Source organism: Stegodyphus dumicola, chromosome 7, assembly GCF_044657685.1.
Source record: "Stegodyphus dumicola isolate Sdum_Otavi_A_Nest chromosome 7, ASM4465768v1".
Taxonomy (NCBI): domain Eukaryota; kingdom Metazoa; phylum Arthropoda; class Arachnida; order Araneae; family Eresidae; genus Stegodyphus; species Stegodyphus dumicola.
Genome location: NC_140774.1, coordinates 80183893 through 80206299, shown reverse-complemented (window position 1 = coordinate 80206299; position 22407 = coordinate 80183893). Strand labels below are relative to the sequence as shown.

At 31.5% G+C, this 22407-nt stretch overlaps 1 protein-coding gene across 1 annotated transcript in view; it reads right to left on the bottom strand.

The window, feature by feature from the left end:
* Positions 1-22407, bottom strand: part of LOC118203334 (uncharacterized) — a 128643-nt gene that overhangs the window by 2339 nt on the left and 103897 nt on the right. Inside the window, exons 7-13 of the mRNA XM_085820514.1 lie at positions 21074-21162; positions 20699-20843; positions 19274-19428; positions 13288-13757; positions 9486-9539; positions 4239-4315; positions 30-146 (exon numbers count right to left, since the gene is read on the bottom strand). Coding sequence (XP_085676640.1) covers positions 30-146; positions 4239-4315; positions 9486-9539; positions 13288-13757; positions 19274-19428; positions 20699-20843; positions 21074-21162 — 1107 coding nt within the window. The remainder of the gene's footprint in view (positions 1-29; positions 147-4238; positions 4316-9485; positions 9540-13287; positions 13758-19273; positions 19429-20698; positions 20844-21073; positions 21163-22407) is intronic.

Genomic DNA, 22407 nt, shown 5'->3' with positions numbered 1-22407 from the left:
AATTTTTAAATGCAAACTAATGTTCATACCTTTTGGCACTCTGTGCTATTTTCTCCTCCTTTTGGAGGTGGCGGTGGTGGTGGCTTTCCTTTACTTTTGGCTACAATTTTACATGAATTAGATGTTACAGAGTCCTTTTCATTTTCCTGTAATAAAAACATACATTTACTAATATAGTCAAACAGAAAGCAGCACTACATGAAGTAACTATTAAACTAGCTACATATATCTTCTGACATTTTATTTAATACTATTACTTTGAACTGAAAGAAGTAGAGTTGAATTCCCATCGGTCGATCTGACTCAAACCGCAGACTGTTCAGATAATCGGAAATTACGAATAATCATTTTACCTTCTTTATATAGGTCAAATATAGATTTACTGAGGATTAAACATAGGATAATTTTATTTTTCCATTCATCTTGCTTTTTTTCAATAAAGTTTGAAAGCATTTAAAAAGAGTAAAATATTTTTATTCCTGTGAAGTCGATTCAAAATACAAATTTTTCGATGAAACCGATTGGCGTAATGTTTTTATATGTCTAAATACTTAATATTCCCTGAAGAGATAACAATTTCCACAGGAATAAAAAATTTAAAATGATATCGCAACCTACATAAAGAATTAAAGAACGATCACTGACTGTCAATGTAGAATATCCTCAAAAGTGATTTTTTTTTACCGCTTTCAGCATCTAAGCACTGTTTGTGCTCACATCCCTTAACAAATCACTATCTATTCAAAATCGTTCTCTGAGACGTTATATCACATATTTGAAGCTTATAATAATTTCATTTGGTATTAAAAGATATTAGCATATTCTGTACGTAAAAATGTATCAAATGATATTATTAAGGATATCGTAAATCATGTTGCAATACAAATGAAGTTAAAGTATCTTTCGACTATTTGACACAATGGTCGTGTTTTCAGAAAAGGGCGTTTGAGCAATAAAACTTGAGTATCTTTGATCAAAAACATTCCGTTTTATCTTAGAATAGAACATATAAAAATTTTCAAAATTAAAGCCTGTAAATAAATTATAATATGCCTGTAAATAAATATAATCTGTAAATGAATTATAACGGGCCTCAAAACAGAAGAACAACCCATGTAAGTGGTATTCATTAAAGATTCGGTTATAAAATCTATATTTGTGGAATTTCCAAAGAATAAGCCATGAATTGAAATTTCTTCGAAATAAGCTAAGTATTATAAAGTAGAGTAAGTATTCGAAATAAGATTCTGTTTAACTAATGAGCTATTGTTTACTGTCAACCCTTGAAGAACACAGATTTGAACCACTTTGCTCCATACACATGCAGGATTTTTTCAAAACACACCGGAAATGAGATAAATCAAAAACCTTTTAGGTGAATGTACAATCAAGTTATATAAAAATAAATTAATGTATATAAGTAAAGAAAACGCTAAAATTTTAACTTGTTGTAATTTAGTGAACCTGGATAACGAGTATCACCTCATGGCGATCATGAATTCCATATTCTTTATTTTCTGAAAAGATTTAGCGTTCTGCGATTAGTCTATCTTATTTCTTTTAAAATAATTTGATTCCCTTCTAAACTTGTTTTGATTTAGAAAAAGGTGCATATTTGATCTGTTTCTGAAATGCATGTTTGTCAAATTGAGAAAATGTACCTTAAGAATCAAGAGATTCAATTTTGCACTTCGCTATTAAATTTCATTTGGATCTTCTTAATAAAAATAGACGTATTATTAAAAAGCTGCATTCTTAAATTAGTTTTTCTATTATGAACTTTTATATTACTTAGAAATGTTTTGCTTTTACCTTTTAATATTATAACAAGTAATTGAGAATATGTTAGTATCTACATAATCTACAACACACATGTAATCTTATCCTGCAATGTGGTGCTACTATGTTCAATGTCACTGAATTTTTTATACATTGTTGATAAATGCAATTAATGGTACACAAGACAGTTTTGAAAGATTCCCATTTCAGCTGCATAAAGGAAAAGTGTACAAAATTTAAATACATGGGCTGGGACATAGCACATTTGCTATGTCCCAGCCCATGTATTTAAATGCTTACATTTGTCATGAAATGGAACCAATACCTCTTGTTTATACCGATGTACTTTGATATTTATCTTACCTCACAACAAATGAACTCTTTTTCCTATACTTCATGCGTATATCATGATGAAAAAACAGAATTTCAGTTTGGAGTAGCCATGATATTCTTGAAACAGGAACAGGGCAGTTATTGAAAATGCAGCAACGGCTAAGATATAATGTTGCTCAAACCCACTTGGAGAGCTATGAGGCTGAAGTAAAGGTTTTCTTGTACCGTATCATCAAGTAGGATGAAACACACACACTACGAATCAAAACTGAAGTGCTATCAAAAGTTAAGAATTCCAACAATGATTTTCATATACGGCTGTTACGACATTATTATAAAGCATTCCATACCGTAGGTTTCTTTTAGATTTTCTACTAAAATTTCATTCGCAAAAGAAAGGATCACTTTTGGTGCTCGCTTCCAGACTGTTTCAGTGATTATCACTACTATCCATAATACGCCTCAAGATTCCGCAACTGTAATTTCAATCTAAAACATAAAAGAATTACTTCTTGGCACTTCAGAACTGCTCCGGGGTTTCTTTAAGCAACAGACCGATCCATTTGAACCGTCAACAAAATAGTATTTTTACAGATACTGTATGACTTCCAAGTCATTGGCGAAGGGTAATACACAATGCTGGTGATTACATCGAAGAATAGTACAAGTGTCATAAAGGTTATTTCTTTTGTGTCAATTGTTAGTGAATACTTAAGGCGCTGGCGAAATTTTAAGATTAAATAGAATGTAATTTTTGTGAGGTAATGAAAGGTTGTAAAATGATTGCATCATTCTCTAGAAATGAAAAGAAAGCACATTCAGTAAGTATTATTATTTGATTTTTATTATTTGATTTTCGTTGTTAAACATTTTGAATGATGTCAGTTATTACAGAAAAATAAGTACTTGGCAAAAAAGAGCATCAGTGTACGGTTGCAATCTATTATGATTTTGTAACTTCCTATACTACCATCAAAAGGTTAGCTGACATTTTTAGAAAGACAGGAGTGTCACTCATAGATGACTAAAAACTAAGTTGCAGTGTGAATGAAGCCATTGAAAAAATGCCTGCTAAAGTCGAGGAATATGTGATGGAAAATAGATGAATGGTAGTTTCTTAAATTGCTGTGGGAATGAGAATCATTGTTGGATCTTTGAAAAACGTTCTGCATGAAAAATTCAGTTGGGAATTTCGAAGGTCTGCGCCAGATGGAAACTCGAAATTTTGACGCCAGAAAGGAAGAAAAATCGGATCGAAGGTTCTTGAGAATTGATGTCCATAATAAGCGGGTAAAAAATGTTCACAGCTAGTGACTGGAGATGAGATAAAACGTGGCTTCACCACTGTGATCCAGAAGTGAACAAAACAGTATGATACGCTCTCTGACCTCATAGGATTAGAACCCAAAAATCTGTCAGAAAATTTTGAGATCGCCTTTTTTTTGGGGGGGGGGAGGAGAAGGAAAAAGGATCACTGTTTATTGTTTGCATGGCATATAATGGAAACTTAATGAGTGTTTATTATGTTAACCTCTTGTCTCAACTCTAGTAAGACATAAAGGTAAAACGCCTGGCAAACTTAAGAAGTGTAGCTGTTACATAACAGTGTTCCAGTACACACTGCTCAGATTTCTCACGGTGTACACACGGCTCATTTCTCACATGACTATTCAGCAATGCGGGTTTTAACTCCGCCCTCATCCACTGAATTTATCATCTGGCCCTAACTGACTTCTTTTTCTTCGTAAACTGAAGCAGAATTTATATGATTCATGTTACTGCAACAATTCCGAATCCGAATTCAATTACAACAAGGATCCGCTCAAGAATGGTTTGAAGACTGTGACAAAAGAATATTTTCTTCTAGAGTCCACTGCTTAATGAGTAGTTGCATCAGGTAATAGGTAAACTCTGAGGGAGTAATTTTTGATATTTATCTTGTACAAGTGAACAAGGCTGAATGACACTTCCCCCTTTAAATGCCTTTATTAAAATTCAACCCTCATATATTATAAGGTATAATCCTAATGCTGTGGTTGCTTTTCCTTTGCATAATCCGTATTTCAGTACATGCTAGGACAAAATAAAAACAGTAATATAGAAGAGGATCAGAAAATTACACTTACATTTTCATCCATTGCTAAAACTGAATGTTGACCAAACATCTTCCTGTGTGCTTCCCGAAATTCTTCCATTAGCATTTCTAGAAAAATAAATGCGTTATAATGAACAGAAAATATAAAAAAAGTCGCTTAATATATTCAAAAATAATAAGTACATTAATTTCATTAAAAAGCTAAAAATAATATATATATATGAAGCTACTGAAGAAAGAGACAATACCAAATTCTCAAAACGAGTTACAAAGACTAGGAAAGCACAGAATGTTCCGTGATATTATGTTTAGTATTTATACTTATTATGTTTCGTTTGTTATATATAGAACTATTTTGCTTCATTGGATATTGCAATATTATATGCAAATTATTAGTACGCGATTATGTTTAGTTCTCTGTATTGTAGAATAATGAATAATGTATCATTTTATGAGTTTATACATGTTTCCATAGAAAACTGATAAGACATTCACGAAATATTTTGTTCTGGCAAAAGGAAAAAGTGACAAGCTTTATATTACAATAAAAATGTAATAACAAGGTAGTTAATGTAATAACAAGGTGGGTTAAGCAGTTTTACATTATGCTGCATTCTGTATTAAAATTTCACTGAAATGTAACTTTTAAAGATTTTGTTTATCTAGTCACTATGCATTAATAAAAATTTTATATTTGTAGCTTCCTCTGAAGCTCCTGCTGCAGTCTCTTTTTCATGTTATGGATTTGTCTCTTCTTTTACTTCATTATGTCTCTAAGAAAATTCCATCAAGCATTTTTCATCAAAAGATTCAATGGCGATCTACATCAGGTTACAGGAAAGTACTGCAGTAGAAATCCTATATAACTACTGCCGTATTAAGACATTTTCCCTCACTTCGAGTTGGGATATCATGATTACATGTATATACGGTTAGCTCTTTCGGCTGGCAAAATTTTTACGTTTTAAGCCAAACGATGATAATCTCTCCAAATTTTCTTGGAATGAAGCTTCAAATTCACAAAGGAAAATTAAGGCTCCTTAAGATTGAAAACTTCCTAAAAGTCTGGTAAACAGTCCAGTTTTTTCCTAAAGCTGAAAAAGGAACGGCCTCTTGGCTTAGATCAAAGTGTAGATAGTAAAGCTTTGCCTAAAGATTCATGAAAAAATGATCAACAGTCCTTAATATCAGAATTCATTTTTAAGGAATTCGAAGAAATGAAAAGTATAATTAACGAATCTTGCCCGAATGAACTTATCTTAACCGCACACCATTATTAGCAGCAAGCCAGGTAATAAGAGCAGGACCTGGCATGCAAAATGAAGATTAGAATGCAAATAGTTAACTTGGCAAAGAAAACAGCGAAAATATAGGAAGATGCTAAGAATCGACTTCCACTTTCAATCGAAAAGCTGACGTCACAGTTTCTATTATTTAACTACGTAGATGAAGCAGAACGATATGCGGAAACGAAGAAAAAAAGAGAAAGAAGAAATAACTGAAAACATAGGTAATTGGAGTTCTCCAAGAAGACCTGCAAAATTATACAGGCAGGAAGAACAGATGGAGATAACACAACAAATAGGTTTTAACTGCTTCATAATCATAAAGTGGGGGAAATAAGCAGTGAAGATCCGTATACTGAGACCGCATAAAGTCTGTCGATCGTACTCAGGCATGATAGCACAGACTGTGCACGCATTGGTTCAGACTTAATTCGTGTAAACGGGAATTTGAAGTCAGAAAAATTCGACTTTCATCTATGCTAAGAATACAGGAGATTATACTAATATGAAAGAAAAATTGAAAACAAGAAGCATTCCCTTTCATACATATCAATCTTCAAACGAAACAATAGTAAAAGCAATACTTAAAAATTTCCCTAGGCAAACTTCTAAAGAAAAAATTAAGGAATATCAACTGAGACGAAATTCGCCGATTCTCAAATTAAATGAATTTACTCAGAAAACTGAAGAATGTATTAAAAAAACTCCTATCAACATATAAGGTATCTCTTCCACTTTCCTAGAGTCCTTCGTTGTGTAACGGTAGCACGCTGGGCCGGTATTCCAGAGGTCCGTGGTTCGATTCCCGGCGAAGGCGGTTGCATATTTTTCATCTTTTCTGCTTCCAATTAACCTAATGACTCTACAAGTGGCGCCCGAACTAAAAGGGTTGTGGATGATGATTCTCCACACCCAGGATTTGGTGACTAGGTCCCCTAAAACCCTAGTCGCCCTTTAAAAAGGGGAGTATATAAGGTATTTCTCCCACTTTCCTACCGTCCTTCGTGGTGTAATGGTAGCACGCTGGGCCGGTATTCCAGAGGTCCGTGGTGCGATTCCCGGCGAAGGCGGTTGCAAATTTTTAATCTTTTCTGCTTCCAATTTTCTGCTTCCAATTAACCTAATGACTCTACAAACATTTTAGAAATAGAAAGAACTGAAGCCGTCCTTGCGATTTTTAGTGTAAATAATATAATGTATGCAAACGTGAACAGGGAATTTAAGCCGAATAAACGAGGGCAAACTCAATGCTTCAAATGTCTGCCATTCGGCCACACGCAATATCTTTGTTTTAATAAAACACGCTGGGTGACCTGCGACCAAAGTCACAGAAGTTCAGAATGCCTGAAACGATAAGTAGTTTGCATTTTTTTGTACAGGTCCTCAGACTAGTAATTATCATAGATATCCGGAATACGAGAAACAGTTACTGAAGATCTCTAGAAAAACCATTAAAAACTCTCCTAATCCCATCCAAAATAATGAACAAAATTTTCCAGAACTTACTAACAATTCTAGAAAGCCTAAATCTTCCCTGTCAAAAGCCCGAAGAATCATACAGTAAAATAGTTCGACACTTCAGAAAACTCAGAAATCTTACTGAAGAAAACTCCACTGATATAAACCGGATAAGCATTTTAAAAGAAATATTTAGCATCATTAAAAAAACTCAAGAAAGTCGGAAGAAATATTCACAACAATTTTAACAGCAGCAGAAATATTTTTCTAAGTTAAAATTCACCACCAGCGCAACAGCTATCGAGAAATGTTATTGACAATCGAATGGAATCGTATGGCGGCAGTTGCTTCATCTGTTTTCACCGCATCGACGCTAATTCTGTTTGCACTCTTAATGCTACCTCAGGGCCTTAATGGTCGCTGATGAAAGCTATATGCCAACAATACTACCACGTTCCAAGTTCTAAGTTTGAACTACTGCACGCTCAACATTACACTTCTCGAATACTTCAATTCAGGATTTGCCAAGTATCAGGGCCACTATAAGACTCTCTCTATATCTAGCAAGAGCAGGACATCTCTCTCCTGCTGAACGCGAGTATATTCGCTGAAGTATCGAGCTATCGAAAAGTTGCACAAAACGGTACCGCAGTAATAGAAGCAGCGGTCAGGGGTGGTTATCAATGACTTTACAGTTATGGATCCTTCAGCCTTTCCTGATCTTCAGTCTGCTCCTCTGGATTCCCCAACTGCTCCTGACCTTCCGGCTTGTTCCTGGTTCTGTTTCTGGTCTCACGTCTTGTACATGGTCTACCAGCAACTGACCTGAAGAAGGCTGATTAGCAAAGAATATATTTTCCATTCATATAGAAGCATAGATATCATTTTTATGTTATAATTTTTTATTTTATGACAAGGAGTTATTCTGCAGTTTTCCTTTATGTTATGTTAATTTTTGTTACTTTGATGAATCACAATAAGCCCTGGGTCAGATGTCCATAGACTTATGTAATATACTTTGTGTTTCAAACGTGGAGTCGCATGTGGAGGGAGATTATTTTCTTTCTACTACAACATTTAAGTTTCCCCACCATATGGTTGCAACATCAGTCATTCCTTGTGATGTATCTTGGGAAATGTTCTTAGTGAGAATTACTAAGATTGGGGGGGGGGGGTTAACCTCAAATCTTGAAGAATGCTTAATAAGCAACAGTTTAGCAAATGTTCATTGGGAAGGGAACATGTGAAGAAAGAACTACGCACATTTGTTTCGGAAGCAATTGATTTAACATGATATTATAGATGTAATTTTGGTTTAAGATTAATTGAAAAACGGAAATTTTGAAAGGAAATATAACCCCAATTCGTAGCTTTCTACAGTAACCAAAGTTTTGAACGCAGTGACTCTTCTAAAAATCTAATTACATTCAAACTGCAAGGGAAGCAATGAAAATACTTAAAAGCAGCACTAAAAACTTAATAATAATTTTTTATTGTCATAACCACCAAACGACCACCACAGTTCAAGCTAATTTTGGAAGTGCTCTGGGATTCGGTCTGTTGTTGTTATTGTTGTCGTGACTGCTCTCGCTTGTCTGATATTAGAGCAAACTCACGAAATTCAGCGTGGCAAGCAGGCAAGATTGCGCTTGTCGTTGGCAACAGACTTGGGCATCATATCTTTGCTCATTTCCGCCTTCAATTCTAAAAGACCCCCTGGAGGATGGATCCGAAGGTCTCCCAGCCCTCTTCCCCTACCACCATCTTCTCGAGAGAATTTTCACCTCGCCGCATATTTATATGCCCCAAGCCACACAGACATTATACATATAAAAAAATATCCATGCTTTCTCCGGGATTCGAGCCCGTGCCCTTCGGTATGGCAGTCAACATCACTAACGATTATCCTGGTTAACGGCCTGATTCACTCTAGTTCTTAAACAAAAGTAAACAAAGAAGTGAATGAATATTTCTATACTTTCCTTAATTATCTGACACTTAATGAAACATGACAACTGATAAATTAATATTAAAAATTGAGTTCACTTAAAAAGTTATGAAAATAGCTTTTACATAATGAAGAAGAGCCCATCATATTGCCTCCAGCTACAGCTACTGCTGACTGCAGCAGTTTTCCTTTCATGAAGAATGCATTTATTAAAACTAGAATCAAAATTAGGTAATCTGCACGGAAATTGAATACTGATGGTATAATGAAATCATTAAAATTTAACAAAACATTGTCTTGAATAGCTAATTGATTACACATGTTATTTTTAGTCGAATTAATGTATAAAATTACAAATAAGATCTGCTAAAACAATATACTTCATTGTTTTAAATTATGTATATCATACTTTTCAGATTATGGAATGAAAGTTTTTAAACATATTCATTAAAAGTTCATTATGGAATGAAATGTTTTAAACATATTCATTATGGAATGAAAGTTTTTAAACATATTCATTAAAAGATAACCAAATTAAATGAATTTTTTGCATTAAAAGCAATAATAAAATTTCATTATTTTTTACCGTGTTGCATTCTTTTCACAGCATCTTCTTTGCACCTTCTTCCTTTAAAACCATCTATGTAAGAAGAAATGTAAAACATTTATGAGCTAGCACTTAAAGATGTAGAAATTTATATAATGCATTTTTAAAAGCGTATTTTCTAAAAAAAAGAGAAAGTCTATTTCTTTAACTAATTAGTAACATCCGAAAATTAAGTTTCAAAAGTATTTTTGGAGAAAATATTAAACGGCTTACTATAATTTTAAATCTATAAGACACATTTGTAATCAAAATAAACATTTAATTATGAATGGCCATTCTCTGTACATTTTGCGCATGTAAGATATATCTTTAATCTCGTGAAATGATCATTTTTTATTTAAAAAAAAATAATTGCAGCATGTAACAGTTATTTTGAAGCTCTACACGATCGAAGATGTAACTGTATCAAGGGAAAGTAATATTACAGATTTCATAAAACTACATAAAGATACATCCTTTCATAAAGAAAATCATCATTTCGATCTTTCTAACCTTATTTCAGGAAAGACGCAATCTAAGCCTTCTGAGACCAAGCTAAAATTGTGACTTTTTTAACACATCAATACTCAATTTATGAATTGGATCTCATTCCAATTTTATTTGACAGAAGCAAAGATTTGAAAGGCTAGAGGTTATTTTTAAATAGTTTACAGGTTTTTAAAGTAACAGTGTAGAAGTGCTTGCACATCACTTCACACCTTAAAAATGAATAATCTTATAGCTACACTGTCCTCTAAAAGTAAAGGAACAGCATGTTTTTTGTGTCTAATTTGAGAATGAAGCAACATAGAAACCAGAAATTTAGAGGACATGTTGTTCACTAAACGGACCTTTAATGAATACGACAGAGAATGTTTCTAAAGCTCAACACAAACATGAATTATAACAAAAAATTGCATTCTTGGCAGAGAAATCCAATTTTGGAGAAACAGTATATCTCAGTTTTTTGAGGAAAAATGGGGTGCTAACATTACAAAAATGGGTTCTAATGAGGAACGTGTTCAATACATTAGTTGCAATACATTGGCGGAAGGGACGTTCCATACTGTCAATTAAGTTATTGGTCAGTGAAATTGGAAGCAACGACCAGATACGGAGTAATCCTTATTCAAGCTCATCTAACGACCTTGGAGGAGGACTTTCTGGATATTGTCAACGAAACTGATAATAACAATTGAAGATCAACACTCATGAACAAAACTTACAATCTTTGCCTCTTTTTTCCCCCAACTCCTATATAAGTATTCCTTTCTATAATAAAAGTAGTAGCTATTGTTTTTGCATATATTTTCTTAAACTTCGTAACTATCATGCATAGAAACTATGAATTTAAATGTAACTGACATTTTTGTAATAATGAACCTCCAAAAACATGCTGTTCCTTACCTTTTGGAGGGTAGTGTGTTTGTAATAGCCACAAAGTTATGAAAACTTGTATAAACTTTTCAGGGGACTATTAAATCCCCTAAAATTATTTTATCATCATAACAATGTTCATTGTCACAAAGTTCAGCTTATCAACAAGTGAAGACAGGAGATTCTGTTGAATATGAGCCCTGAAGTTCTCTGGAAGTCAGCACATTGGGGCCTTTCTGAGAAGTAACCCTTTTCTGTAATCTTTAATCCTCTACAAAGTTACATCAAGATATTTTCAAAAATGTTATGAGGAGTGTATGACTCTCCTTAAATGCTTTTTATTAGTAAGATGTGATACCAATCTGATTGAATTTCCAGGCAAGATTTGTATGTTTCTAATCATCGCGTGTACGCAAAGTAGAAATATACAAGTCTTTTTACATGATTAATGACAAGGACAAAGACATGTATGAGATACTAATGTACCATATCTCAAATGTCAATAAAAATTGGGATGGAAGTGTAAGAGTTTGATTATGCTTTTTATCTACTAGTCCAGGCTGGCACATCAGGTGCTGGCACTCGATGTTCAGCAGTCATAATTTCCATATTAACCTTCTTCTAAATATTTTTTTTCAGTTTGCATCTCATATTAAACTTTGGTATAATTAAAAACTAGGCAGTTAATTTTCCTAAAATAATCTTTTAATTTCTTCTAAAGTGTATATACTTTATTTTGCAGTGTTTTTTTATAAAATATTCTAAATTAATGGAATTGATTTTCCTTAATTAATTAAGTCTCGTATCAAAATAAGAAATTGTTTCATATTTTTTTTTATTATTTTAGAATGCATTAGAATTTAAAAAAAATTTAGGTAACTGGAATAATAAGAAAAAATTATACATTTTTATTAATTTAAGAACTTATTAAAATTTTGAAAATAAAATGTTACGTATTATTTCTCAAATATGCACTGCTGAGGTATTAAAATTGCTACAGTATGAAAGAAGTATGCAGCAAAAGTCTGATTTGCATGAACAGTGTTACATGCTGGGATATCGAAATGATCAGCATATGAGTAGAAAGCACATATGAGTAATGCCATCTACATTATGTATAAATGTGAAGATTTCATAGCTGGTTGCTCATTTAGAAATCCCATCTGAACATTGGTTTTTGTGTAAAGGTCTTGCTATACCTCGCGTAATAACAATATCAGCCCGTGTTGAAGCTTCACCAAGGCAAGGTCGTGGACTATCCATACCGTAGTTTTACGTTCCGCGACATTGCTGTTCGTATTGCTCGCAATCCCATGACTGTCAGGCGAATATGAAATTGATGGGTCCAGGACGGCCATACTGAATGCCATTGAATATCTCAGCGACTCCGAGGGACTAACGCCCGAGAAAGCAAACATATTGTCCCTTCGAATTTATGGAATCGTACAGCCAAGTCACGTACACTAAGTCGAGAATTTGACTCGTGTGCAGGATGAAAAGTGTCCACACGAACAGTGGGATGACGTTTGCAAAACAACAGACTATTACCACGACGACCACTGCTACAGCTTCCCTTGCCGCTGCAGCAGAGATTAATAATGGTGTACACAAGGAGGGGCATCACTTCATCTTTTAAGACGAATCCTGGTTCTGCGTACAGTATCATGATGGATGTATGCGTGTATGGAGGCACCGAGGCAAACGGACGTTGCCAACTTGCATTCATCATCGTCAGATGGGCCCAGAACCTGGAGTGCTGGTATAGGGTGCCAATGGGTGTCAGTCATATCTTGTTCTTAAAACCGGTGATGTGGGTAGCTGCCATAACATTTCTGACGTGTTGGCCCGTGGGTGTGCCCTGTTTTAGAGGTCGGCGTGACTCCATCTTTCAACAAAATAATGCATGATTGCATGTTGCCCGTGCTGTCCTGGCCCTCCTATATGCAGAGAGTATTTGTCTGTTTCGGTGACCAGCAGCATATAGATATCTTGCCCTTTGAGAACATCGGTCATAGGTTGTTCAGGGGGTTAGCAAGAGACTCGTACACCACTCTCGACAGCCACTTCAACTGATGAATTCAGCATAAAGCTGAAGCCGCATGGCATGAAGTACTCTAACCTGTCACACAGGCTCGACTCGATGTCTAACCAGATTACAGCCGTTGTCGCTGCCATAGGTGGCAGCTCTGTATATTGAACTGTGCATGCTGTGTACCCAAAACTATTTGCAAATTTATTTATGTTTTCCTTTCAATATACTGTATATGTGTAATAAATAAGATTCTGCTATTTGCTTTCTTTTCTGGTGTAGCATTTCTAATGGCCAGCGCATTTTTTAATTTAAGCGGTATTCAACATTTGTAGCGAGTAAAAGCCTCGTATCTTACTATTATTCACAACATTAGTTGTAAAAATTTATACAAACCAGGTCTGTTCAACTTTCCAGCAGAACCATTTTTCGTAAAGTCATTTCTGTTTTCTTTGGTATTCATCCTAGCAGCAACTTTCTGAAGCTCATTCAGAAAGCTGTTATCTCTGGATGTATTATCTTCTAATGAAGGTGGCTGAGATGATGATGAGGATGATGACTTTTCAAGCTCTAGCTTTCTCTTTTCTTCTTCCAGCCTACGTTTTTCTTCAGCTAGCTTCCTTCGATCTTCTTCCAAACTTCTTTTTTCTTCAAGAATCCAAGAGTCTTCTTCAGTAGTCGAAGTAGATGGATTCTTTTTGTGATGGGGCCACTTGCTATTTTTTGGCAGGCCTTCAAATGTGCTTTCCTCGGAAATGGAATAGTCTTTCTCTGAATCACTAGAGACACTGCTTTGAAATGAGCTACCTTCTGATTTTGAAGAACAGCTGCCAGAAAACTCATGGTCCTTCAGAGTTGTTGAAAGGCTGAAATAGAAGACTGATTACAATCTTTGTTTTAAAACTAAACGTTCTTTACAGCCTTCTAAAATATTTAACAGGTAATGACAATCACATGTAATTTTTAAAAATTTTCGAAATCATAATCTCATGTTAATTGTAGTTGCAAAATTCAGCTTTAGATTGGTATTAGTACTAGTTTTTTTAGCATCTTTTTTAAAAATAAAGTTTTGTACTGCGTTCTTTTAAAATTACAAAGTTCTCTAAAACTAATGGCTGTTTAGTACCAAAATATTTGCATAATTTTAAAGCTGAATTAAACATGTTTCTATAAAATTTCTTGAGCATAAATTGATTAAAAATTGCTCTTTGAATCCCTTTTTTCTAAACTTAATTATAGCTAAAATTCAATAATTGTTTTCATAGATATCTGGAATTTTTTTAAACTGTGGTTTAGGTTATATTATTCAAAACAACATTTATTAAAATATGACTTTTTGTCATTTTAATTTACTATGAAGAACTATAATCATCTACTTAGAATGTATCAATTGTACAGCGAGAATATTTTTTAAAAGTCATTGATTACTGAAAGTAGCTTTTTATAAATTTAGAAATGAAAACAAAGTATATATCACAGTTTATTTTATAAGGAACCTAACATCTAAGGGTATTTTTAATTTATTTTTTTAACTGTTTACCTGAAAATGATTAACTTTCTAATTTGCCCCAACTATATATACACGCTGCACACACGCACAGAAAAAGGAGAAGATAAATTCTATGGCATCCGTTTTACTTGGTTGACTGACGAAATTTAAGTCGCGTTTTTCATGTCTTGAAAGTGTGACTTAGGATATATATTATATTTATATATACTATTGTTCTTACACAGGTATTTTGACACAAAATCGATTTTTTAAAGGACTTACCAATTGTTTTCCATATTTCAATTCTACGACTCAAATTATGTCTAAATATAAAATTTTATAAAACTTGGTGAGAAACTTAGCAAAAAATTAAAAAAAAAAAAAAAAAAAACCTATGGCACTTTTTCAGTTTGCACCAAGAGCAATTCACTTAGAGAAATTTTTAATTTATGGTAACATATTTTTCTTTCCCTTTCATTGAGCACGTGAGTGAAGAAAAAAAAAAAAAAAAAAAAAAAAAAAAAAAAGCTTCCTAGTTGACTCTTTCAAAAAATTTTAACAAAATGCAAAACCATATTTGGCATTATTGTCGCTTATAACAAATATGTCAAATCTGAAAATGCGCCAATACATAAATTTACATATGGGAATTTTGAATAAAAATTTCTAATTTTTTGAAGGTATGCCTAGAAATATATATACTTTTTTGTATTTTTGTAGGCAGACTTAGAAATACATTTACTTTAAGGTGATGGTAACAGTGTTATAAGCTATAATTTAAAAGTTGTTTTGAAAAAATTATAAAAATTACTAAAAGATATGCGAATTTTATTTGTATTGAGCATAAGTTCGGAAATATAAAAGAAGGAACCAAGTAAATAGAACGAAAAAAGAGTTATTAATAAATACATACAGAATTCAATTAATGTTTAAGAGTTAAAATTTTGAGACCTAATCTTTTAAAAACTACCGGAGCGATTTTTAGAGAACTTGACACTTCGGCATAATATGAGGTGTATAATCGAATTATGGAAAAAGTCGGTATATCATTTCAGGAAAAGTTCGAGTTTGTGTGAAAATACCTATGTTTGAACAAAACTATGTATAAATATAATATCTATATCTAATATCGATAAATATATATGTATATTTCAAGTCGAGCTTTCGAGACATGAAAAACGCAAGTTAAATTTTGTCAATCGGCTTTGTAGAAAGAAGATATAGAACTGTGTCCACCCTTTTGTGTGTGTATGCAGAGTATACATGATATAAAAACAAATACTTTGAATTTTAAGTATGAAAATTGTAAATTTGTAGAAAATTTTTTTTTTCTTAATACGCTTAATAGTAATACTAAATAATGCAACAATATGATCTTTAGAAAATTTTCGCGTAAAAATTTGTATAAGAAATAAAAGAAACCGTAAAAAAAGGAAAACCAGCATGCTTTAGTAAAATGTGAGTGAACTTTTTAATTATTTTTACATATTTTATAGCTCACACATGAACTTATTTATTTATTTATTTGAAATGTTTCATTATAATTAAAATCAAACTATTAGTCTCTACAGAAAAGAAAGTCAGTAATTTGGCTGAACCAAAACTAAGCTGTAAATCACAGAATTACAATATTAATTTCTTAACTGTTTTTAAATTTGTAAAATCATTTAAAGAAGAAAATGGCAAAACCTGACAGAATAGCTTGTAAAAAAGATTTTCGCATTAAATTTCCATTATGTACATAAACATATAATGTATAATATTTAATATTGCATTATTAGATGTCTCTCGTTTTATGCTTTAAATATTAAGTTATTAAAGAAGTGATTCTGATATAATTAAATTTTTAATGTACAACCGATTATTTTTAAAGATTTAACAATTCCCTTCTAAACTCTTTATGACTAACTACTTTAAATTAAAAATTAAATTACTTTTTTAATGCTAAGGACTAGAAAATAATAAAAATAGTCAAATAACTCAAGAAAATAAAACAGAAGTACATTTTACAAGCAAAAATATGATTAATTTCAGTTTACGAATTTGCTAAAATTATATATTTTTAAATATTTTGAATTCATTTCATGTTTCAATTTTTTGTAAGAAACTTAAATTTGAAATTAGAACCAAAATAAATATACACATACACCTTCTTCGAATGAAAGCATGCTCAAAGCAATAACATGCAGGCAAAGTGCTGGTCACCCAATGTGCTAAGCACTAACTACGTGCAAAAACATATTAAAAATATTTATCTACTTACAAAGTATAATGAAATCAAGTACATTAAAGCTGTTGGTGCACAGCTTTGATGCTGTAGTGCAAGTCCACAATTTTTTCCTGAGAACTCGGAATGAAATCCCAAAGAACTAACTGTCTTTGACTATTTTTTTATAAACTGGATGGAAAATAACCACACAAGTAATTTTAAATTTTAGTATGTATTACGAATACAGATATTGGGTTAGATTTAAAATTATTAAAACACTTTTAATAAAATAATAAGTGAAACTAAAAATAAAAATTACGTGAGAAAGGTAATTTAGGCAAATGAAACTGATGGTATTATCTTAAAATTACATTACATCATTATTGTTAAGAATGGCCATTTTTTAAATATTCAGTTAAACGTCTTCCTGTTTTTGTCTTCATAATTATTTATTATTGGTTAATTGCATTATGTTTCAATGTTCTTCCTTGCAAAAACAAAATACCAAAAATTAAAAAAAAAAAAAAAAAAAAAAAAAACCTGCTATTATAGTATTTTAATGAATAAATGAAAAATACCAAAAATCTTTCCATTAAAAGAATGTGTGAGCACGTTAATTTCATCTAAAACCTGCTGTTATTGTAAAAATTATCGAAGCTAGTCTACTTCCTTAGCAAGCAGACAAACATTACCGAAAGCAAAGTGACTGACTTGAAGTCCATAAACTTATGTTCTTAACGTAAACTACAGAGTTCTTCTCAAAATAAGATTTTAGCGGGTATTAATTTTTTAAAATCCAAGCCAACAAAGTATTTTATGCTGTAATATAAATATATTTATCATAGTTTATCCATAAGCTGTTTGAAAATTAAGTGTATTAAAATTAAAGAAGTTAAGTTAAAAATTTTTCTGTTTATCTCTTAATTTTGATATCTGAATTTTGGTATATTTGAGTAAGTATTGTGCATTTCCTTATGAAAATGTTAGTTATTATTTTATTATAATTTGGCATTAGTTGAAAAATATTATTTGATAGTGAAAGAACCACAGAATATAAGTTGGTCTACTTCTCTATAGACACATTTTGTGAGTACGATGACTATATCTAAAACTACAGGAATTTATTCTTATGGTGAAACGATATAAAAGAATAAAAATTTTATTTTTTTGCATACAAATAAAAACTTCAATCACAGGATGAATTTATTTTGAGCTTATAAATCCCTAATATACATATAAGACTTTAGAAATCTGATCTAGGTGAATTTAGAAAATTAGTCATTGAGGGGATATTTTGATTCTTATTTTAGTATTAATAAAAATTTGGCATACTATGAAAAATAAAATTGCTCTTGTATTGAGCTTGCACTTATACTGTATTATCAGCTCATTTTTCATTTTCTAAGAATACTGCTAATTAAAAAAAATGTTAAATAATGCTTTACTGCAAAATAATTAAAATAACAAATAATTTTAAGTGTATCTTATGGCATACTCACTTAAAGATATAAACAAAAAGTATTATTTAAACATTTGACAGCCGTTAAACGAATAATCCTTCAAAAATTAAAAGTTTGCATTGTGAACTATTAACATTCTAAGCTACATCTTCTAATAATTGCTAGCAAAAATACCCATGTTTAAAACATTTGTCAAAATGTCCTTTTTTAAATAATTATAAAATATTCAAATACACACTTTTAAATTAAAGTGTATGTATTACTGTTTAATATGCTTCAATCAGTCATACTGCATACACACGCCACAAATCTATAATTACGCTGATGTTTAGACATTATTCTTAACACATAAGTTTCCTTAACTGAATTACGAACTGAAACTGTAGAGGAATGAAACATATTCTGTAAATATTAAGTTTTATATAATGCAGATAATTACGATGAGGAATAATTAAATAACAGAAATAGGAAAATAAAGCAGCTAATAATTCTATTGAACTTATTGTAATCCTGTGGGTTTTAGTCCGAAAACTGACTTTCTTTAATGTTCTCGATAAAATTTATTTTGCACAGTTTATTTATACTTTTATAATAGTTTATCTTTAGTAACAACATACAAGCAAACTAATTTTATTTTCGGCATTGATTCTGCCGTATTTAAAATAAAATCTGTAAATATAATGATAATATTATAACAGAAATTTTAAAAAGCTCAGCATTTAGCAGAAGAAATTCAGAAGACTTAAAACTTTAAATATACAACAGTCAATGACATTTCTAATCCAAGTTTATTTTTATTAATTATACATATTTTAATTATAAAATGATATATTGCGTTGAAATAAAAATGGAACTGGAATGGCATTAAATTGTTTATTTCTGAAAATAAAAGAAAACAATAACAAATAACTTTGAATCGATAATATTAACTTACAAAATTTTGAGTTAATACATGTCTTCTACAAAAAAAATGAATTAACATTGCATAAACCAAGACCACAATAAAATATGCCATTACTACACCACCCAGTATGCATAATTAAACTGTGCCCATTCTTCATAAATGAATGAAGAACATAGTTGATAAAAATCAATCACCAAAAGAAAAAATATTAGCAAATTATCTGCTAGTAATAAGCGAATTGTTCAGTCCGTCTGAATAAGAATTCAGAGTTAAAGCGATCCATTAAAATTTTTCTGAGATGAACAGATGGAAGCAATTACCCGTCACTAAGACTTCTGGTTGTAGAGACTGTATCGTCATTTTTATTACTGTTCGATAGCTGGCTAGTTGATCCATTATCTAGAAATAGACTAATGCCTGCTCCTTTCTTGACAGTTAAACGAATATCTTTCGCCGATTTCATTAGAGCAACAGCCTGTATTAAAAAGAAAACGAAATCTGAATTAATAAACGAAATGCAGTTTCACTTACAATGATTACACGGAATATTTTTTATTTTTTGATAATCCACAGTTTTTACTATAATTGAATTAGAGATTAGTAGAATACAATAAGATAACCTAGTTCTAAGATAACAAAAGGTCCACACTGAGAAACAGCAAAATAAATAAATAAATAAGTAAAAATAAAACGAATTAACTATGGTAGAGAACGTTTTCATATATAGAGTGATCGAAATGCTCCCGTTTTGACAACAGTACGACTTGGTAAGTCTATTCTATTGCAAAGAAACTAGCGTACGTTTTAAAGCAATAGTCTCAGTTAAAAACATATAAAAAATACCATTTGGTTTTGGTTAGTTATTTGCTGCTTTAAAATTTTTAATATAGCCTTTATTACATCAGCTTCCTATTGGAGTCCTGCAGATCGTCTTGTATATAGACCTTTTTAGTAAAATAAAGATGAAATATTTGAGAAATGGTGAGAGATTTCCCATTCAAGGGTAGTTACATATTGGTCTGTTTTGAATTCATCTGGTAACAATGATGGCATTACTATGTGTACTTACACGTTCACACAGTACTGAGACTAATTATACACATCACATACGTCGATCATGGTCTTTATTTAAAACTCTTCCTGGGCACAGTAGATATGATACATGTACGGCACTATCAGTTAAAACAGATAATATGCGTGCAAATTTTACTTATTTTAAATATACAGTCTATAAAGGACTAAAAAGGAGTTATCTGAACGGGACGAAAATCTGTGAATGTGCTCTACATGTATTACATTGGTGTATACATATCGATGAATGTGTTATAAATGCTAACACTATCATAGGAACGGAATATTTTATTTAGGAAATAAAGCTACAAGCGAAAAAAATCAATAATGCGTTGGCCCACTTCTGGGACTGATGCAAGCAGTTATCCAGCTGGGCATTGACTTAGAGAATTGGCAAGAGTGTTCTTGCGAGACTGTTTGCCATATAGTTCAAACTGGCAAATTAAATCGGCGCGATCCAGAGATGGTCATAAGACGTCTGCTCATCAGAGTCCGAACGTGCTGCCACTTAGCCACTGATGGGCTAACAGAAGTATATACTTATGAAGTTAAGAATAAAAAAAAAAAAAATGCAGAATTTTCCGTTTTATTTTATATCTTATGATTATTTTATATCTTATGATATTTTATATCTTATGATAAAATAAAACGGCGCAGTATTTTATTAAACATACTTCATTCAATTTGAGGTCTTGAAAACTGGTTCCATTCATATCCAGTATTTGATCTCCAACTTGAAGCCCAGCTTGATCTGCAATTCCTCTTTCCTTTACCGTGCACATAAATATGCCTGGCATTTCAGGAGGACCTTTCGCTATACTGAAAAAATATGAAAGAAAAAAAATTACAAATTTTGTTCAGAATTATAAAAAGAATTTACGTTAACTCAATTAAGCATGGACTTCATTAGAATATACTTTTCATTGTCTTAAATCTCACTGAAAAAAGAAAGAATTCCGTCTCGATAATTTAACACTAAAATTTTTTATTAAAAATAATTGAAATAAGGCACTCACTCACAAACATAGAAAAAATAAATAAATGGTTACCTGCAGCCTAAACTGGAGTTTCCAGGAACTTTAATTTCTACTTTTACAATGATGCTATTTTCCAAAGTAGACCCATTCACATGGGAATGCTAAAATATATAATGGATGAAAAATGAAAAATAGCATTTACAAAATTAAAGAAAGGCATTTTTTTCCCAAATTTAATTTTTTAATAACATCCTTTAAAATTAATAATAATGTTAGAATTTATTCTTAATGAGTATTTTATATGGAATGAATTCTTATACTTTTTATTCAGCTCTAATAAATATTTCAAAATAACAAGATTTCTTATAACATTTGAGAAAACAACACATATTTTTAATTCTAAGCAATAGAGATTATTATTTGTCAGCTTATCTAGAATTATACATTAAAGTAGCAGGTATTCTAATATTTTTTTATTTCGTCATATTACAAACTATGTGATTTATATTACATTTGTACCCAACATTTTATGAGCATCCTACTATATAGCATAGCAGTATGAAAAGTCTTTCCTCTTTCAATTGTGAGATAGTAAAAAAAAAAAAAAAAAAAAAAAAAAAAAAAAAAAAAAAAAAATGCAGCTAAGCTCATAATTGCTATTTTCTCGTTCTTATTTTAAAACAGGGATGTGGGCCTCTTTTATAATCTATGAAATTTCAAAATATTTTACGAACAGAGATTTTAGTAATTAAATACGTTAGAGATATAGCGATCAAAATATGAGATGTGTTTTGGAAAAAGCTCGCAAAATGAGTAAATTGCGTTGAAAATTCTGGTAAACTTCGTTTAAATGACTATTTTTTTTATCTCTATATCTTAGTAAAGACTGAAATTAAGCCCTGATTAGCACAATCGTTAGGCTAGATCCGTAAAATTCGCTTCAGAATTGAATAGGAATATCTGAATTGAATTCTGAAACTATCATTTTGAGATATACACGGAGTCTTCCCCATTCTTACTATATACGAAAAATCCGCTTGCTGAATTTTTCTGCATCTCGATACTTTCAGTCCCTGCATTTACAAATACGGACACCGATCGCCGAATACTTTCTTTTATTGATATAGATTATGTTTACCAATGGAATATTTCTGGCTATTTTTTAAAAGAATTGTTTCTACGTTTTTTATGATAATTCGGCAATCCTAAAATTATTTCTTGCTGAACGCTAATTATACAGTGCTTACAAAAAGGTTAAAAAATTTGTGATTTTTATCATGATATTTGATTTAAATCTTATTATCAATTAACTTTAGACTAATTTCTTTCTATCATTCCTTGTTTCGTTGCTTTCAGTTCAGAGGTTTATGCAAAAGGGTTCTGAGAAGAATTCTGGGCATTGATGT